General features: G+C 42.0%; 1 protein-coding gene across 2 annotated transcripts in view; it reads left to right on the top strand.

Moving 5' to 3' along the window:
• FBN1 (fibrillin 1) overlaps positions 1-27,271 on the top strand; it is a 259,234-nt gene that overhangs the window by 22,135 nt on the left and 209,828 nt on the right. For both annotated transcript variants that reach the window (XM_051822402.2, XM_051822403.2), the window contains exons 3-4: positions 12,830-12,912; positions 15,430-15,528. In XM_051822402.2, coding sequence (XP_051678362.1) covers positions 12,830-12,912; positions 15,430-15,528 — 182 coding nt within the window. The remainder of the gene's footprint in view (positions 1-12,829; positions 12,913-15,429; positions 15,529-27,271) is intronic.

Below are 27,271 nucleotides of genomic sequence, written 5' to 3'. Positions count from 1 at the left end.
AAAGATAAATCTCAGCTGTCTGTGTTTGAGGAACTCACGTTACAAAAGGGAGAGTTGTTATCCAGCTCCAGAGAATCTGAAATGATAGAATAATTTGGGTATGAATTTGATGCAGCCAATTAAGACTCAAGACTGAATTGCATCTTAGTTTCGTGTGGAAGCCACTCTTTCTGGAAACCTGACCTCTTGGTGGGTGAGCCAGTCCAGGGTACTGATTTTGTATTATACTGGCTGGTGGGATGGGATCTTCTAGTCTTTAAGAGAAACCCAGATGGGGACGTACAATTATACACTGGTTTTTAAGACCCTGACTTCTGGACCAATGCATGTCTCACAGTGACCCTAGTGGGTCTGTCCTGAGGGAGGAGGAGACCTCCGGACCCAGGACTAGAGGTGCTCACATTCTGACTTCCCCATCTGCTCTGTGTGGGCTGCCTGGCTTTCAGGTTTTCAGCTGTGGCGGATCACTGGTCAGCTTACTATAGCTGAGTGGCCATGTTCCCATATGGTTGCCTGCTATCCAGTGTTTCCCATAGAGCAACATTTTAAGTCCTGGTCAGGTTCGCAGATCAGCCCACGACAGCCTGTTCAGCTGATGATGCAGCTGAGAAACTAGCCTGCAGAACAATCCACCACCCATGAGTGTTGTTTCTGTTGGAAAGGACGTTCTAAGTTCTAAACACCAACACAGAAAGGACATGTTGGAGCCCCACCTGTTCATCAGCTGGGAGCTGCCAGTACTCGTAACTGAGGTTTTGAACCGGCTTGCATTCCCAGTTCCTGAAAGATCACTTCATTCTCTTTAGTCTAAAATCTCAGTGGCTGATTTTCTTATCTTTTCCTGGGGCTGTCAGGTCAGTCAGAAGATACAGTCTCCCTGGACAGAGCTCTTGGTTTGAAAATTTCTTGGAAGTGGTAAAGAATCATGGTTTCAATCCCCATGTCTTCTGTAGACGTACCGGGCCACAGCAGAGAGCTGGCCTGGAAGAGGGGCAACCGGGACAGAATCCGGCGCCCCGAGTGGGACTAGAACCCGGTGTGCCGGCGCTGCTAGGCGGAGGATTAGCCTAGTGAGCCGCGGCGCCGGCTCAGTCGTTTCTATAATTTTGTCCTCCCTTTGGAAAAAATACAACGTGGCTTCAGCTTGAAGAAATGGAGCAAATAGCAAAGAAAATAGCCCTTGTGTTCTTTGGTGAACTCAGGAGTTCTGAGCTGAGCGCTCTGGGAAGCGATCCTTAGAAGTGCCATATGTTTTCATGATGTCACTGGTCAGATCTGCTCAGGTGCTCAAGAAGGACACATCTGAAATGCGCTGGCTTTTCTGTTTTGATACAATCTTCTTTTCTTCCTGAAGGATCAAATAGTAGTTCCGGCTTCATAGACAAATGTACTTCTTTCCATGTATTTAAAGAGAGCACATTTTGCACAGCCACCCATGCATGCAATGTTAGCAGGCCAGACACAGATCCGTCCCCAGAGAGGCAGATCAGTGCAATGTAGGGCAGCAAGTTAGACTGTTATCTTTAGAGCTGTGGGGGTCTGCTTGGGTAGTTTGGTCATCTGAGCACACTTCTGTGTTCCCAGTGGTGTTTAATCCAGAGAACTGCAAGTGTGAAGTACCCAGTGCCTCAGAAGAGTGAGGAATTGGTGCATGCAGAGGCGTGCATTACACATCTGTGCTTATGGTCTTCATAGTTCAAGGTCTAGTTTCCTGTTGTAGCATACACCAGGCTTTTTGAACTTTAAATTCTTCCTTTTTTTTTTGGAAAAAAAAAAAAACACCACATGTGCATGTTCTAGCTGTCTATAAAAGATTCCAACAGGATTTAAATTGGCTGTGAGTCTAAAATCACCTCCTAGATTTAGGGAACTGCTTTTTGTAGCTTTCTGGTTTGTCAGCTGTGTATGCTGTGTGTGTTTAGTGGGGAAGGAGGTTCACATGCATGGCTTAGATAGAGTGACAGATTATTTGGCCCTGAAACTCTTGGGTTATTGCTTTTGATCAACACAAAATCCTTCTCATCCCACAAAAAAAGAAACAACAACAACAAAAGAATAGTTTTGTTGATGCAGTACCCTTTCTGTGCCTGTGGTGTGAGTTACCCAACCCAGCAGTGAGAAAGCCTTTGTCCAAGCAGCCCATCCAAACACGCCATTCAAGGGTGTCTGTGGATTTTTTCCTGACTGTCTTTTAGCTGTTGGCCAGATAAGGGCTGGCTTCACTCATGGCCTTGACCAATTGTGAGCCAGAAACCTTAGTTTAGTTTCAATGGAGATTTTTTCTTTTGTTAAAGAAACGAATAGAAACAGATGGTCATAGATGATGCTGGTTGTATTTTTGTATCATCAACACTGATAACTTTACTGATCAGAATAAATTAATGATGGCATGTCAGCAAAATAACCAACCAGACTATGCATTACTATTTAAGTGCCTTTTAAAGGTTTTTAAAGAGGCATGAGATAATATTTCTTAAGTAGGTTAACTTATAAGAAATATTTTCACTATCATGGAGTTTTTCATGTTAGTGGCATTTGCTGCTGGCCTCCTTTTGACAGCAAAGAGATGATAGTAGTCTTTGTTAACTGTATTGTGCACTTACTAAAGTCTTTAGTTGGTTTTATCCTGTGTGCTCCTAAATAGACTCTAGGATATTCCCGGCATAATGGCCATTGTTTCTGTGCTTGAAGAACCATTACTCTGGGATCTGAGGGGGTGGAGTGAGTTTCAGGCATGAGAATCTAGACACAGAATTACTAAAAATGCATAATTGCAATATAGCATATGTGGGTTTTTGTAAAATATGTCTGGAATTGTGTTTTTGCTTGAGAGATGGATGTTATTAATCAGGGAACACTATGGGAGGGGATGAAATTAAAAGGAAAAGACAGAAGAGCTAATGTGGAGATGTAGATGGAGTCTGACTTTATTGTGTGTGGCAGAGGTTTTAGTGTGTGCATAAATGATGCTGAGACTGAAAAGGAGGAGCTGAATAGGAAGGTAAAAGTTTGTAGATGTAGGTGAAGATGAGAGTGGATAGATAGGGTAAGCCTAGCTGGTAGAGGTCTGGAGATAAAAGTGAGATGTTTACTATATGGAGAGAAAAGATCTATCCCTGGAGTGTAGGGGAACAGAATTAAACATGGAGAACATGAAAAGAGACTTAGCTATGTTGTCCTAATGGAGTAGAGAGGAATTAGGATGCCAAGAAAATAGATCATGGTATGTTAGTCCAACAATGAAATCATCAGAATTTGGACAAGAAATTTGCTGAAAGAGTTAGAGACTGTAAGAGGAATTTCAGTAGTGGGGTGGAATAAAACTCATGTTTCCCCTTAGAAACTGGAAAACATCAAGTCATAGTTCAGATACTTCCCTTCTGCACCTGCTGGGGGTGCTGAGACTAAGGGCCCATTCTCTGGCTTCCTTTAGTTCCCAGGATAGACCTTGATGTCAGTGTTTCACCTGCTGTTTAGACACTGTTTGTCTTCATAGACTGTAGGAACCTCAAGAGCAAAGACAGTGTCTTAATGTCTTTTAAAATGTAACTGTTGCCACACAACAGACTCTTAGAATGACAAATGCCCTAAATAGCACTCTGGCCTCAGAATCAGCCCTTAAGGCATTCAGATGTGGCTAAAAAGCTCATGAGAGCATTTCAGGCATGGAAAGCCAAGACACTATGGCAAAAAATGACCTGTATGAAGGATCTCTGTGAATAAGATCCCAGTGGAAAGCAGGGGCCATCAAAAAAGGAGGTACCTTTGTACCTTTCTCTGAAGGGAGGAGAGAACTTCCACTTTGCTTATGGCTCTGTCTAAATACTGATGGAGTTTGTGGACATGGAAGCCCATGGCAAGAGCCTCAGGTGATCATTGACATCATAAATAAGAATGTCAGTTGTTAAATCAACAGAAATCACTGTGCACTTGCTCCCCATGTAGGACCTCTGTCCTTAATGAGTTGTACTATGAGAATTAATGGTAAAACTTGTCTTCAAACAGTACTTTATACTTTGTGTGTCTGTGTGGATGTAAACTGTTGAAATCTTTACTTAGTATAGAATTGGTCTTCTGTATATAAAGTTAATTAAAAATGAATCTTTATGAAGAATGGGATGGGAGAGGGAGTAGGAGGTGGGACGGGAGTTGGGGTGGAAGGGCATGTATGGGGGAAAGAAACACTATATTCCTAAAGCTATACCACTGAAATTTATATTTATTAAATAAAAGCTTTATAAAAATAACTTTTATTTATAATAGCATGGTTCCAGGATTATTATTATTTTACCTGTAAATAAACTTCATTTTAGAACAGTTTTAGAATTACGGGAGAGAGAGAGACAGAGAATATCTTTCTTCCTCTGTGGTTAGTGCCTTATAGTAGATGGCAACTTTGTTAAAATTAATGGGCCAATATTGATATACAGTTATTAAAGTCCATGCTGTATTTGGATTGTTAGTTTTTACCTAATGTCCTTTTTATGCTTAGGATCCTTTCCAGGATGCCATTATACGTTTAGTCATCATGTTCTGTGGACAGTTTTCAGACGTCTCTCTTTTTTTTTTTTCATTACCTTAGCAGTTTGGAGTAGAGATGGTCAGGTATTTTGTAGAATGTTGCTTATGTGGAGTTTTTTTTTTTTTCTAAGATTGATTCATTTATTTGAAAGCAGAGTTACAGAGAAAGAGAGGCAGAGGTGGAGTTAACAGAGAGAGAGAGAGAGAGAGAGAGAGAGAAGTCTTCCATCCGGTGGTTCACTCCCCAAATGGCTGCAATGGCTGGGGCTGGGCCAGGCCAAAGCCAGGAGCCAGGACCTTCGTCCAGGACTCCCAGATGGGTGCAGGACCCCAAAGACTTGGATCACCTTCTGCTGCTTTCCCAGACTCATTAGCAGGGAGCTGGATCAGAAGTGGAGCAGCCAGGACTCGAACCAGCCCCTCTTTGGGATGCTGGCGCTGCAGGCAGTGGCTTAACCTGCTATGTCACAGCGAGCACCAACCCCGAAGGTTTTTTTTTTTTTTTTTGCCATGATTAGATGAAGGTTATGAGTTTTGGGGAAAGAAGTCCACAGAGGTGAGTTTCCATTTAATCACATAATATCAGGGGTTAATAGTGTCAACATGACTTATCACTAATGTTATAAACCTTGATCACCTACCTGGCTGGGATAGTGTTGTCGGTTTTTTCCACCGTAAAATTACCCCATTTCCACACTTTCTGTCTCGTGCTCTTTGGAAGGATGTTAGTACATGCCGCTTTTCAGGAAGGAGTGCGGAGTTACGCTTCAGCTCCTTGAAGACAGAGCATCTGCTGAATTATTTGTAATTCTCCAGCAATAGGAGATTTGTTGCTTTTCTCTCATTTAGTCAATCCTGTATTTATCAGTACACACTCATGGATATTTGTTTTATGCTTTGGGTTACAATCCAGTACTACTTTTGGCATTTTGTTGCTCCAATGCTTTTAGCTGTAGCCATCGGGAGATCTTTCGTTTGGCTCTTGTGTTCTTTTCCTTAGCCCTGTCTGAGGGTATTTGTTTCAGTCTCATACTCTGTGTCACTCAAGATGCTTTGGACTTACCTTGTGTATTTCCTGCCGAGTTCTAGAATCAGTCATTTCCTCAGGAGCCTTGCTTCCTTTAAGTGGATAATGGTACAGAAAACAAGGTCTGTGCGTGAGGTATGCTCATCTTAGTCACCTTTACTTCTGCTAACGCAGTGCCTGGCACATCATAGATTCTCCTGAAATTTTGTTGAATGGCTTGTGCCACGGACAAGGTGACTGATTAGTCGTGTGTCTGCTGTGCACCTGGCAGTGAATTAATTGTCTCTATAGGAAGATGAGCCATCTTGGATGATGTCATCTTGGGTACATTGAGGTGGCAACAAAGCATTTGATTCCAAATGCCCTGAAAACAAGAACTGAAGAGAGAGGAAAAGTAAGAGAGAGAGAGAGAGAGATTGAGAAAAGAAGAGAGGGAAGAAGAAATGAGGAAGGGAGGGAGGGAAGAGGGAGGGAACGGAGAGAGAGACAGAGAGACTGGCTTTGGAGGAAAAGGTAGACACTAATCTGCTGGTGAGGAAGAAAGCAAGAAGGGGATAAAGCTCATGGAAACCAAAATACGAACTGTTCTTTCTGTTCCTTTCTAGATTATTTTTTATTAAGAAAAACTGTATGAAGTAGGTTAGAGAGGTTGGCTGGCTTGCGTCTTCAAAGAAGGAGACCAGGACCATCTGCGTCCCAGCCAGTGTCGGCCCAGACAATCCAGCAGTGCGTCTCTGGGTCTGAGAGCCCCGCCGAAGCTTGAGGAGGCCATGGCAGCCGCTCTCATTACCAGGGTTTGAAGTTTCATTACCGAGTTGTTGTGACTGGCAGATGGGCTGGAACAGTCACATGTGGTATTCAAATCACTGCTGAGAGACCTGCCCTCTGCCTTCGGCAAGGAGGGCCAGAGGAGCCGCAGTCAAATAAGGGGAGGGGGAGCATCCGCGACGTGTGTTGGAGTCACACAGGTCTCCATGTGGGTATGCGTGAGTTTTCCTTTCCTTCTTTGTGTCTTGGTAAACATTTGTCAAAGAATAAAATAAAAATCATGATGTGCAGTTCGTAATATATGTAGCTCTTTTGTGTACTGTAATTGTTTCATGCTTACCTTGGGACGCAGTACAGGGGCAGTTGGGTGCCCTTTGTTATGTGGGGGCATATAGCTTTTGCTGTCCCTCCACATTTAGACTCCAGGGCCAGGTCCTATGCCTCCCCACCCAGAGGTCAGGAAAGCAGGCAACTCACGGGCAGAAACAGCCTCTTTACCCTTCCCTGATGCTGCAGGGACTCCTCGCCCAAGGATTTAATCACTTCCCAGGCTGCGAAACTCATACCAGTGAAATAGGAGCCCCCTGACCTTGTTGTTATTAGGCCAACTTTGTCTGAAGAGGGATTTGCACTTGGGATAGGAAGCAGAAAAGCTATCTTGCTATGAGAGAGGCCAAACTTGCAGAAGTGGGCTCTGGCTGAGGAATGTGGACACTCTGCAGACATCTTGCACAGAGGCCAATTCTTGCAACGATGTGGTCAGACATGGTAGAGCCCAGCTGTTTGCTCCATTGAGTGAGGCTCTAGCTAGCCCACACAATCTCCGAACTCTGTGTCTGAACTGGATCCAAGTATCAAGCCTGCTAAGGCTTCCCCCACCCCCTGGTGATGGGGTTGGGTTGCTGTGGAGCACGGTAGTCATGGTAACTGATGATGAGAGTCCTTACAGATGAAGACTTAGCTATTTTAACATTTTTTTTATTTTAAAAACATTTCAAATAATACAGAAGAGTATAAAGAAGAGTTCAGTGAGCACACACAGATTGAACAATTTTTTTAACATGTTGTCGTATACACTTCATATGTAAATTTTCTGTATACACACATGCATACCATGTTTGTGGACAGCATGGATAGATATGTTAATGTCACATAGCATGAGATTGCAAAGATAGTAAAGTGAGGAAAGAAGGGTATATTATAGTGTAATGGGAATAATTCAATAAAGACAGCCTTTATAAACATCTATATACCACTAATATGGCATCCACATGTTTAAAAAAAATTTCTAAGTCTCTTGTGCTCAGAGACTTCACTATTTTTTTAAAAAGTCACGGTGTTGAAGTGGAGATAAATTCATTTCCTCCTTTCCCCTGTATAATATTAAAATACAGATAAAAACAGTTTGTGCTTTGCCTTTGACCTATTGAAGGGCATTTTGTGATTTTTGTTACATCTCCCTAAATGCTATTGGGTGAGATGTATCATCTTGTCCTCTCAGTGCAACTTTGCCTTCACTTAGGGGTTAAGAGTGTGCTCTGGGGTCAGGATTCCTGAGTTCAGACCCCTGTTATGTACTTCCAAGCTGTGGGGCCTTGGCTAGTCTGTACAGCCTTCCTAAGCTGTAGTTTCCCTACTGTGGAAGTTAATAACAGGCTGGCGCTGCGGCTCACTAGGCTAATCCTCCGCTTGCAGCGCCGGCACACCGGGTTCTAGTCCCGGTCGAGGTGCCGGGTTCTAGTCCCGGTTGCTCCTCTTCCAGTCCAGCTCTCTGTTGTGGTCCGGGAAGGCAGTGGAGGATGACCCAGGTCCTTAGGCCCTGCACCCACATGGGAGACCAGAAGAAGCATCTGGCTCCTGGCTTCAGATCAGCGCGGTGCACCGGCCGTGGCGGCCATTGGGGGGTGAACCAACGGCAAAGGAAGACCTTTCTCCCTGTCTCTCTCTCTCACTGTCCACTCTGCCTGTCAAAAAAAAAAAAAAAAAAAAAAAAAAAAAAAAAAAAGAAAAAGAAAAGAAAAGAAACTTAATAACAGAACTTACCTCAGAGAGTCACTGTGAGGATGAGGTAAAGGAATGTTTCTTAGCACATAACAAAGTTATTTTCTCTTTGCATTAGTTCCCTTTATTTTGTGAAATGTTGTTGATTCTTGCAGAGATTTAATTCTGACTTTTTGGGAGGATGGGTTTTGGGATGGTTGAGTGGGCACGGTGACAGGTGTACAAGTGATGTACACTTCTATTTACTCTGAGGAGTAGCTTCATTAAAAATTTATCTTTTTTTGAATGCTGTTTGTCTTGAAACCTTAGAATAAAATCTTCTGTAATGGAAATTATCCAGCATGTTTCCTTTCCAACTTAAATAAGACATCATTTATTTCTAGAATTAGAGCTGTGTGTGTGAAGCAGAACAAATGCCACCCAGCTTATTGAACAGGTTCTGGTTGTGTGTAGTTCTTAAGACCAAAATCAGAAAAGGAGAAATCTTACATCTTTCTAATACTTTGCATTGAGCCACCAATGTAGTGGCATTTGTTAAAGAATGATTGATAAGGATATTAAAAATTGTCATGTGATGTTATTGTTTGAAATAACAAAAGGTAAATAATGTATAACTTGTTAGGGAAGGATAAATTTGTAAAACTCAAAAAAGAGGATGTAAGAAAAATCATAATTCATAATTATTTAGAATTTTTAAGAGATGTAGTGAAATGAAAATAACATGCATGAATAAAATAATAAAACTGACCAATTCTTTAATTCTGATGAAATAGAAACATTTCCATTATACATAAGAGTTCATGTTTTTAAAAAAGTAATGTGTTTTAAATAAAATGTGATAATTATACATGGTCATACAAGAGCATGTATTTTAAAAATGAGCACTTTTAGGCTGGCGCCACGGCTCACTAGGCTAATCCTCCACCTGCGGCGCCGGCACACCGGGTTCTAGTCCTGGTTGGGGCACCGGATTCTGTCCCAGTTGCCCCTCTTCCAGTCCAGCTCTCTGCTGTGGTCAGGGAGTGCAGTGGAGGATGGCCCAGGTCCTTGGGCCTTGCACCCCATGGGAGACCAGGATAAGTACCTGGCTCCTGCCATCGGATTGGCGTGGTGCGCCGGCCGCAGCGTGCCAGCTGTGGCGGCCATTGGAGGGTGAACCAATGGCAAAAGGAAGACCTTTCTCTCTGTCTCTCTCTCTCTCACTGTCCACTCTGCCTGTCAAAAAAAAAAAAAAAAAAAAAGTAAAAAAAAAAAAGTAAAAATGAGCGCTTGTGGCTGGGTGTTAAGTGAGAGCAAAAGATCTCTCCCTCTGCTTTCCCCAGGTCCTCTTCTATGAAGCCAACTAGTTCTTTTTATTATTATTATTTTTAATTAATTAATTAATTTTTTTGGACAGGTAGAGTGGATAGTGAGAGAGACAGAGAGAAAGGTCTTCCTTTGCCGTTGGTTCACCCTCCAATGGCCGCTGCCGGCGCGCTACGGCCGGCACACCGCGCTGATCCGATGGCAGGAGCCAGGAGCCAGGTGCTTTTCCTGGTCTCCCATGGGGTGCAGGGCCCAAGCACCTGGGGCATCCTCCCCTGCACTCCCTGGCCACAGCAGAGGGCTGGGCTGGAAGAGGGGCAACCGGGACAGAATCCGGCGCCCCGAGCGGGACTAGAACCCGGTGTGCCGGGCGCCGCTAGGTGGAGGATTAGCCTAGTGAGCCGCGGCGCCGGGCTGAAGCCAACTAGTTCTGAGCATCTCATATTTATGCCCATAATACCAAGTACTATGCTTGTACCTCTGTGACTAAATTTAAACAGTATCCATTGGTGCCTTGCTTTGAAATGTGAGAGCTTTGGGTGTTTATACCTTTTCTCCCTCTTCTCCCTCTCATTGCTTTTTAAATAATTGCAGTTTGATTTCTACTTACCAGCTATTTTTAAAGACTGTATAATATACTTAAAGCTGAACCTTTCTTGGATCAGCTGCTTCATTGCCCTCCATATCTTTCTTCCCAACTTGTTTCCCAATTTATGTCATCTATACAGTCACTTTTGACTGAGAAGATGTAAAACATTTATATCTCGATTTGTAACCATGGTAAATTAAAAAATCTGCCATGTTTTGGCTGTAGCTTGCTTCTAAATATTGAAAAACAGTGAAGGATGTTCATCGTACCGTGATTTTGAAAATCTTGTGGATGTCTTGCTTCGGGAGGCTGGAATGACTGATCATGGGCTCTTTTTTGTTCATCTTTTCACCTTGTTATATGTGTCCTTACTCCATAAATACATCCATTTTAGTCAGACAGTATGTCCCAATTTTTGTTTGAAAAACATAGTTACTCTGACTGTGAGGCACCCTGCAAAGGCTCCAGTGGTCCTCTGAAGCTATTCCAGGATTTGGTTTGGGGTTGGACTGGATCCAGTGGAGCTGTTGTAATGGGCTGTTGATGGGGAAGGTCTGAGGCAGTTGACTTTGGCCTGGATTGTCATTTTAAATGCTGAGAACTTTTATGACATTTGGAAGGATTGAGCATTCCCCCTACCTCCCATCCCAGCTCCCCACCCTGGCTGCTCCTTCATCTCCCTTTCTGAGATTCTAAGTTTCCCTACGGTGTTGTAGACACTGAAAGTTTGGTCTCTCACAGGAGGAAGAAAAGGTTGGGAGCCATTAACTTCTTTTTCTTTCTTTCTTTTTTAAAGATTCATTTGTATTCTTTTATGAGAGAGAGAGAGAGAGAGAAAATCTTCCACTCATTGGTCTCATTGGTTTACCCCCCAAATGTCCACAACAGCCAGGGCTGGGCCAGACCAAAGCCAGGAGCCAGGAGCCTCCTCCAGGTCTCCCATGTGGGTAGCAGAGACCCAAGTATTTTGTAAACCATCTGCTACTTTCCCAGGCACATTAGCAGGGAGCAGGATCAGAAGCAGAGCAGCCATGACTCAAACCTGGCACTCCAATATGGGATGCCGGCATCACAAGAGATGACTTGACCTGCTGCAGCACAAATGCTGGCCCTGTGGCTCAGAGTTCTTAAAACCTTTCTCTCTTCCCAAATCCCTTATAATTCCCTTGATTGTATAGTTAATTTAGGTCAGAAACAGATTCCATCTGATGATGTATTGCATTTTCATTCTCCTTTTTATATATGAAGCTTTTCATATCCATGATGTCATCAGGAATATATGCATACATAATGTAGACAAGGCAAAATTTACTAGTCCAATGTGTACAGAAAATAAATTAAGACTCAGAGAAGCCTTAAAGTCATGCACATTTTAAGGCTGTATCCAATCATTTTCTCTGTATCTCTGAAGAAGTGTTGGATAGCCAGGTGTAGAATTAGGGTCTGTTCCATGGATGCTCTGTCTTCCTCATTCTCTTTCTGACCTCAGTACCAATCATTCTGAAGTAGGTGCACTGTGCCCTACAGAGTGTTCCAGGTGTTTGTTCCCAGTCCTGCCTGAAGTTGAAGTAGAATTCCGAGTACATGCAGGAGGCTATGCACTATTAGACATGGTCTGAATAGAGAGGGAGAGTGTTTGCGTGCACCCCAAGTGGAAATACATTCTGGTTACGCAGTTGTGTTTAAAGGCTTATGCCTGTGGGACTAAGTATTTATACTAGAAAGTCTTGAAATAGCTTCTAGTTTGTGAAATTGATTACAAAATGTTTAACCTTCCTTATTGGCCCCTCAACTCCAGCAGCAAACATCAATGTTTAGGCTCTTAGGATGTGACAAAGCAAAATGCATGGTTTCCTCTGGGTCTACGGACATTCTATTCTCTGTCTTAGTTTCCTGTGTAGAAGTAGCAGTGTTCTTACCAAATTGCTCTCTATAATTGTTAAATATGGATCATCTAGATTCTGAATGGAGGCTTTTCTCCAAGACATTTGATGAGCTGACTGTAAACAAGAAACCCAGGGTGACACTGATTTTATTTTCCTGCAACTGCTGGTATCAACTGTGTTTCCAAACTTTTGCTAAACAAATATTTACATGTTTTGGCCTTTATTTTTTTTTCTGACTGATGTCAGAGTTTGCATTCCTGCAATTTTGGTGAAAGAAAGAATGTGGTAACACTTCTAGAGGTGAGCTGGGGCATAGGAAAAAAATACTCACTGTTTCAAAGAGTAGATTTTACATGCAGTAGATTTTATTTTAGATTAATAGGGAGCTTATTTTTAATATTAGAATCCTGTGGCTCTGTGAGTTTCGGTATCTGTGAATCATGACAGAATGTTTTGCCTTGTGCATCTCTAGTTTCTGTTTTTCTGATGCATTATCCTATGCGTACATGATATTGATAGATGTCCCTATTGGTATTATTATGTAAAATGTTCCAAGCTACCAAACCAGCTTTGAGTCCCATGAGTTAAATTTGTGTACCAGAATTCATCCTGCTTTATAACTTAGGAGTATTTTTTATGTGGTCATCTCCTCTTTTTAAAACAATGTATTTAAAAATAAAATAAAATAAAACAATGTATGGAATTCTCATGCTTTTTTTTTTTTTTTTCTAGACCCAATGTCTGTGGATCACGATATAATGCTTATTGTTGCCCTGGATGGAAAACCTTACCCGGTGGAAATCAGTGTATTGTCCGTAAGTAGACAACCTGTTACTCTGCATGTTCTTTTGCTGTTTGGGTTGCATGGTGATTCTTATTTGGCCTGCTGTAACTGCATAATGCTAATATGTTTACAGCTTAACTTTCTAGATCTAAGATTTGTCCTACTTTCTCTGAATTAGGTCAGAAAATGCATTAACTTGGTCAAACCACTGTCATACTTTAATTCAGTGATTTCCTTTTGAATATTTTTGGGATGTAGACAATAGAACCACAGGAATACTTTGACCACGGCTTTATGTCATTTGCATATGTTTTGTCTGGCAGCATAGATTATGTAATCACTTTGGGATTTTAATAAAGGGTATCCTTGATAATTTCTTTATTGTAATTAAAACTTTTCATTAACATAAAATCTAATTTATTTATTAGAAAAGGGGGGAGAGAGGAAGACCGGGGGTGGGGGTGGGGAGAGAGAGAGATCTCTTATCTGCTAGTTCACTCCCCAAATGCCTTCAACAGCAAGGGCTGGGTCAAGCTGAAGCCAGAGCCAGGAGCTCAATTCAGGTCTCCCACATGGGTGGTAGGAACCTATCTACTTGAGCCATCGCCATTGTATCCCAGAGTATGCATTAGCAAGAAGCTAGAATCAGGAGTGGAGCAAGGACTGGAACTCAGACACTTCAATATGGGATGCATGCTGCCCTAGCAGCATCTTAATGTATGTGAAACCCTTGCCCTCACCTCTCTTATTGTAGTTTCTGACTTTTGGGGTCACAGTAGGCCACAGGCTGACCTGTACACTAAATGTGGGTGGTCGAGGCCAAATGCAGACCTAACTCTCAGGTGAAGGGGAAGGGATAGGGTCAGAGCGTGAGGTAAAGTGGAAGGACTGTGGTGACCCTCAAGTGGTACCCAAGATTCCTCTGTTGATTTTTACTGCTGTGGCAAACCTCCGGATTCTCATGATGCTTTACAAATGTTGAGTGACAAGTTATATGCCTGGAAAGTGGCTACTTAGTGGAGGCACCATCAAACCATACATTTTCACAGTCATCATACCTGTGAAGTAATTTTCCGCTTTCAGAAATCTCCATTAGCATAATGGGGGGAACTTACAAGCTGAAAGAACGTTAAGGAATTACTTAGTCCACCTTCTTACTCGGCCCAGAGTGGTCTGTGGAGAAGAATAGAATATTTTAACCCATATTCACTTGGCGATCTGAAAAGTTTATCCCTTCCCCAATTCTTGATTTTGACCAGAAACACTGTATTCATTTGACACATGTGGTTTATTTTAAGATCAAAATTAAATCACTAACAGTGAGATATAATATCATTTGGGATTTTTCTAAAGTAGTTGGATAAGAAAACCCTTTCCCAGTGGTTCTTAGAATTATGAGAATTCTACAAAGAATAGTGTCAAGTATTGAAATAGATGTTTAAAAGATCCTCAACAGGTTATTTAACAATAGTTTCAAATTTCCGTTCCAAACTCTTTTGATGTTTTTTAAAAAATACATTTCATTTCGAAGAGAGCCAGCTAGAGAGAGCACTCATCCATTGGTTCACTTTACAAATGCCTGCAATGGATACGCTTGGGTCTAGCCAAAGCCAGGAGCCAGGAACTCAATGCAGATCTCCCACATAGGTGGCAGGAGCCCAACTACCTGTGCCATCACTGCTGCCTCCCCAGGTCTGCGTTAATAGAAAGCTTGAGGGGAGCCAGACCTGGCAACAAAACCCAGGCACTCTGATATAGAATGCAGGCAGTGTCTTAACTGCTAGACTAAATGTCTGCCTCTCTTTTGATGTTTTAAAGAATGCATTTTATACCCTGTATATTATTTTAGCCTTGCACATTGCATTCATCTCTTGCAACAGTGTGCAGGAGTTTGAGGAAAGAATCATGGCTTTAAGTATAAGAAGTGGTGACCACATCTTATAAATATTAATCATTTACTATTTAAACTTACCCCTTTGGCCACTAGCAGAACATTTGGTACCAATGTGATGCTATTCACTGGGTGACATGAAAACATTAGTATTTATTTAAAGGATGAATGATTTCCTGACTGTAGAATCAGCATTAAGGTAGTAGATTCCAGCATTCGCCTCTCAGACTATCAGTATAATTCAGAACAGGACAAAAATGAAGCATTAAACATTTATAACAAAACTGGCTCCCAAGAAGAGTAATACAATTTTATATCATTCAGTTGTAAAGTTAATATAAATACAGAATTTTTATGTTTAAGTGCAAGACTTCTATTTGTTTAGTTTTCCTTTTGTAGATTGAATGATGTGGAATTAGCCAAGACAGGTTCAGAACCACTGTTATAGATAAAGGAGTTAACTATTTTAAAGCCAGATTCATCTAGTCCAGCAGCCTTGTTCTCTACATTAATATACCTGAGACTTAAGGGCATATAAATCAGGATGGCAGTTACTGAGGAATCTGAGAGCTTAGTGCTTCTCATTTGAGGATTGAGTTCCTGTAGCTAACCATACCCTGAATCCATGTGCTAACAGACCTCTGGTTTTATTCACAGCCATTTGCCGGCATTCCTGTGGGGATGGATTTTGTTCGAGGCCAAATATGTGCACTTGCCCATCTGGTCAGATAGCTCCTTCCTGTGGCTCCAGATCCAGTGAGTCTAACATGTCATTATATATAATATTATTTTATGTGGTTACGCCCTATTTTCTCCTAAATTTGCTTTTGGCTTTCTCTTGCCTGCAATACATTTTTTTTTTTTTTTCACCAGAACATCTGCCTTCTCTGCTGTGCCCAAAATACTTGGCAAGTCTTTCCTAATGTGGCTTCCCATTTCCCCTCTTCATTCTTTAGAGGAAAATTACCTATGGGGCATAGTTACTATGAATAATGCAAAGATTATGACATTCTAAGAAGGTATTGCCTTATTCATCTTCGTATCTCCAACGTAAACGCCATAACAGGTGCTCAATGAAATGACTGTTGAATGAACATTTTTAGCCCAATAAAACTAGGCATTCTTCCTTGAGGTACTGAAATAGGAACCTGATTAAAGACGTATTTCAAAGTCAAGACCCCTGCTTTTGCAAGAAGAAAAAGAAGTCATTTTGGTAGTTGCTGGGGTGATTTATCATGAAGCATTGACATATTTTCCCTCTCAGAGTTTTGCCACTTTGTTCATCCTGTGATACCAAAATAATCCACAGTTCCTTCTTCAGAGACGTTGCATTCTTGTTCCCATGTTCGTTTTTTTTCCTTTCTTTTTTTTTAAACTTTTATTTAATGAATATAAATTTCCAAAGTACAGAATATGGATTACAATGGCTTCCCCCCATAACTTCCCTCCCACCCGCAACCCTCCCCTTTCCTACTCCCTCTCCCCTTCCATTCACATCAAGATTCATTTTCGATTCTCTTTATATACAGAAGATCAGTTTAGCATACATTAAGTAAAGATTTCAACAGTTTGCTCCCACACAGAAACATAAAGTGAAAAATACTGTTTGAGTACTAGGTATAGCATTAAATCTCAATGTACAGCACACTAAGGACAAAGATCCTACATGAGGAGTAAGTGCACAGTGACTCCTGTTGTTGACTTAACAAATTGACACTCTTGTTTATGGCCTCAGTAATCACCCTAGGCTCTTGTCATGAGCTGCCAAGGCTATGGAAGCCCCCTGAGTTCACTGACTCTGATAATTTTTAGACAAGGCCATGGTCAAAGTGGAAGTTCTTTCCTCCCTTCAGAGAAAGGTACCTCCTTCTTTGATGACCCGTTCTTTCCACTGGGATCTCACTCGTGGAGATCTTTCATTTAGTTTTTTTTTTTTTTTTTTTTTTTGCCAGAGTGTCTTGGCTTTCCATGCCTGAAATACTCTCATGGGCTTTTCAGTCGGATCCGCATGCCTTAAGGGTTGATTCTGAGGCCAGAGTGCTGTTTAGGACATCTGCCATTCTATGGGTCTGCTGTGTATCTCACTTCCCAAGTTGGATCGTTCTCTCCCTTTTTGATTCTATCAGCTAGTATTTGCAGACACTTTCTTGTTTATGTGATCCCTTTGGTTCTTAGTCCTATCATTATGATCAATTGTGAACAGAAATTGATCACTGGGACTAGTGAGATGGCATTGGTACATGCCACCTTGATGGGATTGAATTGGAATCCCCTGGTATGTTTCTAACTCTACCGTTTGAGGTAAGTCAGCTTGAGCATGTCCCGAATAGCACATCTCTTCCCTCTCTTATTCCCACTCTTATATTTAACAGCGATCACTTTTCAGTTAAGTTTCAGCACTTAAGAAGAATTGTGTATTGATTACAGTATTCAACCAAAAGTATTAAGTAGAACAAACAAAAAAAAATACTAAGAGGGATAATATCAAGTTGCTCATCAACAGTCAGGGTGAGGGCTGATCAAGTCACCGTTTCTCATAGTGTTCATTTCACTTTAACAGGTTTCCTTTTTGGTGCTTAGTTGTCACCTATCAAGGAGAATAAGTGGTATTTGTCCCTTTGGGATTGGCTTATTTCACTCAGCATGATGTTTTCCAAATTCCTAACAGGGATCACTTTTCAGTGAAAATTTAAACACCTAAGAATAACGAGTAGTGATTTAGGAAGAATGTGGGTATTGGGAAGCAGGTGAGTCATGATTGGTTGTTCAAAAAGTTGAAGTTCATGTCTGTATAAACAGCCCCTCCATACCTTAAACATCACCCAGGCACAAAACTTAGGTTCCTTTTTCATTTTCCTTTTTTTTTGGGGGGGCAGGTGGGGGCAAGAAAATGCACTCTCCTTGTAGTGTGCTTTATTTTTGATGAAGATTTAAGGAAAACTTTGTGGAATAAGTGCACTCTCTTTTGTTTGTTTCAAGTTGAGACTTTTTTTGTGTCAAGGTTCATTACCTGCTAAGAATCTTGAAGTTTTGATGTGGCTCACCTAAGCCAGTTAGCAGGCAACAGTGAGTTGCCCCAAATAGCAGACCCTGGTGGTACCCACTCCCGCTGGCATTCATGGGTGAACCTGGAAGGACCTGTCTGAGACCTCTGTGACATTTCTTTGGCCAGGGAGCATGCTAGGTCTGTTGGAAGTGTTGCAAGCTGCAGGAGGGTTGGTGGATCTAGAAGCAGTTTAGAACCAGCGACAGGTGCAGGGCTGATTGATAGGTCACTGCCCAGCTTCCTTGCCTTTCGGTGTAGATAACTGTGAAGCTTGTTCTTCACTGTCTCCTGAAGTTGCCTGGTGGGGCTGAGCCGTTGTTGCCCGTGGTAGTGATAGACTTGATAATATGCTTTATTTCCTTCCTTCTCTGGCTCGTGTCCTCATTTTTCTACTTGTCTTTCCTGAATTACTCCCAAAACAAAGTGCTCTTGTCAAAATTATTGTCTTAGAATCTTCTGCTGGTGGGACTCACACAAATAAAAAAGAGCCTAGTACTAACAAAGCCAGTTGTAGACTGGGCTAGAAACTATCCCCGTGGACTAGGACTCTTTTTTTTTTTTTTTTTTTTTTTACTGTTGGTTCACCCCTCCAATGGCTGCTGTGGCTGGTGCACTGCGCCTATCTGAAGGCAGGAGCCAGGTGCTTCTCCTGGTCTCCCATGGGGTGCAGGGCCCAAGTACTTGGGCCATCCTCCACTGCACTCCCGGGCCACAGCAGAGAGCTGGCCTGGAAGAGGGGCAACCAGGACAGAATGCGGCGCCCCGACCGGGACTAGAACCCGGTGTGCCGGCGCCACAGGCGGAGGATTAGCCTATTGAGCCGCGGCGCCGGCCAGGACTCTTGTTTATTGCAGTGGGTGTAGCATATTACTGATCTCAGCTTGGCTTCAAATGTGCAGGCTCCAAGCAATACCAGGTTCATTCTACACAGCAAGGGCACCTGAACTGGAAGCATAGAAAGAGGCAGAGAAGTCAGTTGGCAATGCTTGCAGGCACATGCTGGTCACCCCCATCTCCATCAGGATGACCTCCAGTATTCTGCTGAGGAATGAGAGTGTCAGGGTGGGGAAATAAGTGTAGATATAAAGTTGGAAGTATACACTCAATGTCAGATCCTTGAACCAGCTAATACCACATGCCTCTGGGAGAGGAAAATAAAGCCAATGGGTGTGCAGCTACAAGGTCTTCAATGGTAGTGTGAGCTTCTAATGATTTCTTTGTCAAGTAATAATCCTGAGATGTTGAGGTAGAATGTTAACACGGTCAGATGGAAAAACCAGAGTATATTAGTGAAAGCTAGGCATGGTGTAGGAGGAGAGTAATGGCAGGATCCGGAGGTAGATATATAGTGGAGACTGAAGCCCAGGACTTGTGGGCATTGCCGTCTGAAGACGTTTGGGTCCCTTTTACGGCACCTGGAAACTGGACAAAGTCCTCACTAGTTTGGAGGTGAGAGTGGTGTAAGGAGGAGAGTCTGGTTTCACCAGGCCCTTTGAGGCATTTAGTACCTTTAAAATACTTGGCTTGGATCCCCTGAACTGGTATTGTCTAAACAGCTCACAAAATTAAAGATGGAAGAGTGTTTCAACTTAAGAGTAGCTGGGGGTGATCTGAACTTTTGAAGTGATATCCTAAGGAACAGCTGTGCCAGTCTGCAGAACGTCCTGACCACCGAGTGGTAGACAGTGAATGCAGAAAGACAGATCGCTTGTTAACTCTCCTCTAATAGAAATGTTTACATGTGCTACCTGTAGCTTCATAAAGTGGATCAATTTAGATCATTTTGGATAAATTCACCCATTCTTCCTATAAAAAACATCACACTTGCTAGATGAGGCCTGAATGAGGTTTGTAAGTTGTGGATCTCTGGAGCCTTAGTGTTTTGATTTGAGAATGAAAAGAATGGAAAGAAGACTATTCTTTCTTTCTTTTAAATATTTATTTATTTATTTGAAAGGTAGAGTTACAGAGAGGGACAGGGGAGAGAGAGGTCTTCCAACCACTGGTTCACTCCCCAAATGGCTACAACAGCCAGGACTGGGCTGGATTGACACCAGAAGCCAGGAGTCAGGAGTCAGGAGCTTCTTCTGGGTCTCCATTGTGGGTGCAGGGCTCTAAGCATTTGGGCCATCTTCTACTGCTTTCCCAGGTGTATTAGTAGGGAGCTGGATGGGAAGTGGAGCAGCCAGTACTTGAACTGGTGCCCATAAGGATGCCGGCCCTGCAGGTGGCATCTTAACCCACTGCACCATGGCACTGGCCTCACAAAGACTGTTCTTTCAGGTGGTTTTCCACTTGAGTGTCTTGTAACTACGAGAATAGAAAACAATCTTTTGGGGCCAGCCTTGTGCTGCAGTGAGTTAAGCTGCTGCCTGCAATGTTGGCATCCTATGTGAACATTTATTCAGATTTTTCTTAAATATGTATGTACATGTGTGCACACACAGAGACACACATACTAACTCATAGTACTGGGATTAATAAACTCTGCAACTTTGTAGATTGTCTTGGTCCATTTGGGCTGTTAAAATGAAGTGCCTTAGACTATGTAATTTATAGACAACAAAAATTCGTTTTTTATAGTCTGGATGCTGAAAAGTTCAACATCAAGGTGCCAGAGGACTGAATGTCTGGTGAGGGCCAGGCATTCTCATTGATGGTGCCTTCTATCTGTCCTCACATACCTGATGGGACACAAGCTCCCTGGGGTAACATATAAGGACACTGATCCCATTCATGAGAGTGCTGCCTGTGTGACTTAATCACCTCCCAGAAGACGCACTTCTTAATACTATCACATTGGGACATGCCAGTTTTGAGGGGACACAAACATTCAGACCATAGCATATATAATTATATATAATATCTTATTATAAAAGTTGCTCCTGTATTTTATATTTTAGAATTTGGAAATCAGTTTTGTGTTCATCCTGTTATACTCTTCACACTTTTAAAAAGGATTTTAAAATTAAACTTCATATCTTGAAATAACTGTAGATTAGCAAACAGTTGCATGAAATAATATGGAGAGATCCTGGGTAACTTTTACTCCATTTTCCCCTTGATTATATCTTGCAAAACTTTAGTGCAGTATCATAACCAGGCTATTGACATTGATACAGTCAAGATACAGAACATTCCACCACTGCAGGGGTTCCTCATGTTCCCTTTTATGGTCATTTTCCTCCTGCCCGTATGCCCTCCATAATCCACAAATATGTTCTCCATTTCTATAACTTTGTCATTGAAAGTATGATATATACATGAAATCCCATCGTGCATAGCGTTTTGCAATAGCCTTTTGTCACTCAGCATAATTCTCTGGAGATATATCTAGGTTTTGGAGAATTTCAGCAGTGTTTTTTCTTTTATCTCTGTGTAGAATTACATGCCACGGATGGGGTGTGTGACAGCTTGGTTAGCCATTCACCCGTTGAAGGGCATCTGAGTTGTTTCCAGTTTTTTAGGTTATTTGAACAAAGCTGTTGTGAATACTTGTGTATGGGTTTTTGTGTGAACACAACTTTATTTCTCTGGTATAAATGCCCAGGACTGCAGTATCTGGGTTGTATGGGTAAAATGAATGTTTAGCTTTTTAAAGATTTATTTATTTGTTTAAAAGGCAGTGAGAGAGAGAAAGAGAAAGGGAGAGAGAGAGAGAATGAATCTTCTATCTTCTGGGTCACTTTCCAAATGGCTGCAACAGCCATGGCTTGTCCAGGTGGGGGCCAGGATCCTGATCTCCCAGATGGATGCAGGGGCCCAGGTGTTTGGCCCATCTTCCACTTGATTTCCCAGGTACATTAGTAGGGAGCTGGATCTGAAGTAGAGCAGCCAGGACTTAACTAACACTCTGATATAAAATGCTGGCATGGCAGATGGCAGCTTAGTTCACTGTGCCAAGACACTGGCCATGCAGGCTTAGCTTTTTAAATAACTGTTAAGCAGTGTTTGGTGTGGTTGAAACATCTTACATTCTCACCAGAAATGTATGCATGACTCAGTTTCTCTGCATCCTCACCAGATTTTTCTTCTTCTCCTCCTCTTCCTCCTCCTTCTTCTTCATGTATTTATTTATTTATATTTGTAAGGCAGAGTTACAGAGAGAGAGGGAGATCGTCCATTCGCTGATTCATTCCCCAAGTGGCTGCAATGGCTGGAGCTGGGCCGATCTGAAGCCAGGAACTTCTTCCGGGTCTCCCATGTGGGTGCAGGGGCCCACTTGGGCCATCCTTTGCCACTTTCCCTGGCATAGTAGCAGGGAGCTAGACTGGAAGTGGAGCAGCTGGGACTAGAACCTCCATCTATATGGGATGCTAGTGCTGCAGGCGACAGCCCTATCAGCTATGCCACAGCACGGGCCCCCTCACCAGCTATTGGTGTTTTCACTAGTTTTAATTTTAGCTATTATGACAGCTGTGTGCTGCTTTCTCATTGTTGATCACCACAAGTAATGAGATAGCAGCAAGTAGACTAGCCAGAGGTGCTGAGCATCTTTTCATGTGCTTATTTGTTCTTCTATATCTTTTTTAGAGAAATTTCTTTTCCAATCTTTTGTCCAGATTCTAATCGAATCATTTGTTATTGAGTTTGAAGTGTTCTTTATGTACTCTACATTCTAACTCTTTGTAAGTTAGGTGGTTTCCAAACATCTTTTCCCACTCTGTAGCTTGCTTTTTCCTATTTTTAGTGGGGCCTTTCATAGAGCAAAAAATTCCAAATTTGATGAAGTCCAGTTTATCCATTTTTTCTTTTCTGGATCATGGCTTTGGTGTCAAGTCTAAGAAGGCTTTACCTAGTCCTAAATCCAATTCCAATGATTTTCTCCAACTTTTTCCTAAAAGTTGTATGGCTTTACATTTATATCTATAATCCATGTTGAGAAAATTTGTATGAGACATGAGGCTGAGGTCTGGGTTCACTTGTTGCTTGTGGGTATCCAATTGCTCTGGTCCCACTTGTTTCTGGAAAAGCCATCCTTCATCCATTGGACACCTACTTGTATCACTGTCGCCAAGTCAGCTGGGCATATTTGTGTGGGTTTATTTCTGAGATCTCTATTTTATTCCATTGACCCACATGTCTGTTCCTTCTCTACTACTGTACAGTCTTGATCATTACAAGTATATGAAAAGACTTGAAATTGGGTAGGCTAATTCCTCCCATGTTATCCTTCTTTTTCAAAATTATTTTAGTTATTCTGGCTTCTTTGCCTTCCCATAAACATTTAAGATCAATCTTTTCTACAAAACTTTTGAAGACTATGATGGGAATTACATTAAACCTGTGTATCAAGGTGGGTGAGTACTGGCGACTTGTGGAACCTCTTTACACCTTGGTCAAGTTTTGTCATGTTCAGCTTATCTCAGTTCAGTGAGAATCTGGGCTGCTGGTACTCCCAACATGAGTCTGAGCTCTAAGCACATAACATAAGCCAGGGGAACACTTTCAGACTCGTGTGTCAGCAAATCTGAGGATATGTGTGATGCAACCACATCGTGTGAGTATGAAGAACTGATGAGGAAGGGAAGGTGGTGCTGGAGATGGAGGGAGGAGGGTGAAAAAAGTGATCCTTGGAAAGGTTTTTCAAGGAAGTATAGGATTTACATGATCAGGGAGGAGAGGAGTGTGTGGAGTCTGCTCAACCTTATCCTAAGAAACAGCTGAATTCTTTGCTTCTGGTCCGCCCTCTGTGGAAATGCCTGCATCATTGCTATCATTTACTTTGTCCTCTGGACCTTTTCCAGCCCAGGTAGGTTTTTTCCAAGAGACTTTAGTGGAGTTGCCCTTCTGAACTCTGTGTCTTTAGGCACCTCAGAGCACGTAGGCACTAGCGGGAAATGTCTCTGCCATTCCCTCTCCAAGTGAAAGCTGTGCTTGTCCTGCCTTGACTCGGCTGCCCCTGCAGACTGTTGTCACGGGTGGAGAGGCCAGGAGTTAGTCTAGCTGGTTAATGTGTCTGTCTGCACTCTTCCTAGTGCCTACATTAAAATCACATGCTCGCGGTACACATGCTTATTGCAAATTGCGCCTAGTGTTCTTTCTCCAGCTGAGCCTGCCAAGATGATGGGAGGTCTTTAGAATCATTCCAGACCCAATGCATCACAAAGAAAATCATTACCTGAGGTATTCAGACCCAAGTGCCAGCCTCGCACCTCTTGCAGTCACACGCTCACACTGTGCGCTGCTGGTTAATCATTCTCAGAATTAGTTGTCCTGGGATGTGATCTAAAGACAGTTTCTTCTGCCCTTCCTGATGCCTGGCAGGCAGAAGGCGTTGTCAGTATTTGCTGAGTGATTGAAAAGGCTGACTGACATCTACACATCAAACATAAAATGAATTTTAGATCCTATAAGCACACAGGTAAATGGCAACACGTTTGGTTATCTCTAGGATATTGAGCCTTATAGGAAGCCCTTTGAGGCTGTGTGCCTTTCCTCCAAGGATGTCCTTGCTGGGTCATGAGGGCTCTAAGGGTCAACAGCAAGTGGCAGAACAAGGTTGCTCATTGATACCCGACTCCCCTGATATTTTTACGATCTGTTGTATAATCTTAACACAGATTGAAATTAGGAATATATTTTGATTTGGGGTACTTAGCACATTCAATAAAAGATACAGTTATCCTTACGGGTTTAAGTGGAGCCCTATTTTTCAGGTTCCCCCCGCCCAGAGATATAAGGCCTAGTCTACTGATTATGCAGCATCTGTAATTCTTACTCAAATCTCTGAGTAAATTTAGAATTTGCCTCAATGACAAGATTCAATCCAAAATAAAACCTACTTGTGTATGTAGGGTTTTCTCAAAACTCTTTCCTGCGTGTGCAGTCAAACTGCATACCCAGTACCTTTATCTCCCCACAGAAACCCTGAGTGATTGTTTCTACCTTTAAAGAAATGCTCCCCCACCCCACCCCAACTCCAAGATTCCACAGAGAATGCAAAGCTTCCCACAGTAAACATGTATGTGTCAAACAAGTGGTTGCACTCCTATACTCTGTTAGTGAGTTTGCTTCCTCTCCCTTCCCCTCAAAGATCTGTGGTTCATTGGTTTGTGTGGGCCATGAATTAAGTATGCCTGCATGATTTTATTTAATTTTTTAAAGCAAAAAAAAAATATTTCATGCTGAAAAAGGTTCACCTGAAAGACAGAATTAAAACAAATGTCCGGAGAGTATCAGGGAGGGTTTTATTATACTGCGTTTAATTGTAAACTTATCATTCTTTCCCAAAAGAATTCATTCCGATTTTCAACTTAAACAAATAATGTAAAGTCACCATTTAAACTACCGTTAGCTTTTTTATCTCAAAGTAGCTCAATGGCTTTGTTGCTCGTGTGGGAATGGAAATTAGCTCTTGGCACGCACCACTTTAATTGAAATCAGTTTGTGGGCCGAGTTCCTATGCTGCTTGACAGATGACATCATTTCCTGTGCTTTTCCCCAATCCTTGCTGTTTTTCTAAGATAGGATGAAGCTAAGTTTAACTTCGTATTTTAATGCAAGTATAGATCTTTTCCTGACCTACTTAGAATATTATCCAAAGTTTTCACCAAATCATTTTTTCCTTTTGTGTACTTGTAGATAGCTTTTTGTTAAAAAGCATTTTGGCTGAAATGTTTTAATTGAACCACAGAAGCCTAAAATAACAGTTTGTTTTAATCAGTTTCCTCAGTTGCTTGATTTCTATAATAATGCTCCAACAAAGGAGTCATTTCTGCTCTCATACATGGGGAAATACAGATAAAAGTATTTTTAATAGCTACCTATGTAGGGCTATGTAAGTGCTAGGGACACAATGGCTGCTGCTTCCTCGTCTCAGTTTGTCTTTGAGGATAGATTTTGATGTCATTATCAGTTAATAATGCGTTAAATAAATAGAAATTAATTTAGGATTGTTTTAAGTAGCACTTATATGCAAGTTGCTACTTATGGGGTTGTACTTAATAATCATATTATTTGCCATTCTTAAGGTTTTTTTAGAGATTTATTTGAAAATCAGAGTTACAAAGAGAGAGGGAGAGAAACAGAGAGAGAGAGAGAGAGAGAGAGAGATCTTTCATCTGCTGGTTCACTCTCCAAATGACCACAATGGCCAGGGCTGGACCAGACTGAATCCAGGAGCCAGGAGCTTCTTCTGGGTCTCCCACAAGGAGACTTGCTTTTCCCAGGCTGTTAACAGGGAGTTACATTGAAAATGGAGCATCTGGGACCAAACCAGCACCCATATGGGATGCTGGTGTTTCAGGAGGCGGCTTTACCCTGCTACGCCACATTGTTGACCCCAGAAGTTTTTAGACAAATGCAATGGGGATAGGAGAAATAAGTAAAAGCATTTTAGATTATATAGTACATACTTTAAAAGAGAAGAGTAAGTACTCTAAGAAAAAAAGCTGCTCACAACTGGTTCGAGAAGGAGGAAATCAAAAAGAAAAGAATGAAATGGGTCTTGAAAATAGATAGTATTTGACTATTTGCAACTGTATGTGTGATATGTATCGTGGATTAAGAGATAGAGGCAAAGATGGGGCTGGTGTTGTGGATTGAGCTGCTGCTTACGACACTGGCATCTGTATAGGAGTGCTGGTTTGAGCCCCAACAGCTCTGCTTCTGATCTAGCTTCCAGCTAAGGTGCCAGAGAAGACAATAGATGGCTCCTGCCTTGCACATTATAGACCAGAGTAGAGTTCTTGCCTGGCCCAGACATGGCTATTGCAGCATTTGAGGAGTAACCAATGGATGAAGGATCTCTCTCTCTCTCCCTCCTCTTCTTTCCTTCATTCTCTGTTGCTCTGCCTTTCAAATAAATACATCTTAAAAAGAATTAGATGCAAAGAAACAGGTTAGAGTGGGGGATTCCATGAAGAGTCTAGCAAAGACAAAGTAAGTGCCAGGCATTTTGCGTGAGGCATAGTAGGCTGTTGGAAATACTTGTTGAGTGAATGAATGACTGATAAGTTAGTCAGGGGACTGAGTCAGAGGACATAGTAAGAGTATGCACAGGAGCTCTGAAAGGTGGGACTGTGTGGAAGTGGGCCTTGAATGCTATGAGATAGAGTTCCTAACTATGAGAAACAGTGACTTGATCAGCCCTTGTTCTGACTGTTGATGTACAATGTAATACTTTATCCCTTTTAGTATTTTTTTGTTTATTCTAGTTAATACTATTGGTTGAACTCTCTAATTAACACACAATTATTCTTAGGTGTTTAAATTTAACTGAAAAGTGATCCCTGTTAAATATAAGAGTGGGAATCAGAGAGGGAGGAGATGTACAATTTGGGACATGCTCAATCGGACTTGCCCCAAATGGTGGAGTTAGAAACGTGCCAGGGGATCCCAATACAATCCCATCAGGGTTGCATGCACCAATGCTATCTCACTAGTCCAAATGATCAATTTCAGTTCACAATTGATCACACTGATAGGTCTAAGAGTCAAAGGGATCACGCA

Source organism: Oryctolagus cuniculus, chromosome 12, assembly GCF_964237555.1.
Source record: "Oryctolagus cuniculus chromosome 12, mOryCun1.1, whole genome shotgun sequence".
NCBI lineage: Eukaryota > Metazoa > Chordata > Mammalia > Lagomorpha > Leporidae > Oryctolagus > Oryctolagus cuniculus.
This window is presented reverse-complemented; position numbering and strand designations above follow the sequence as displayed.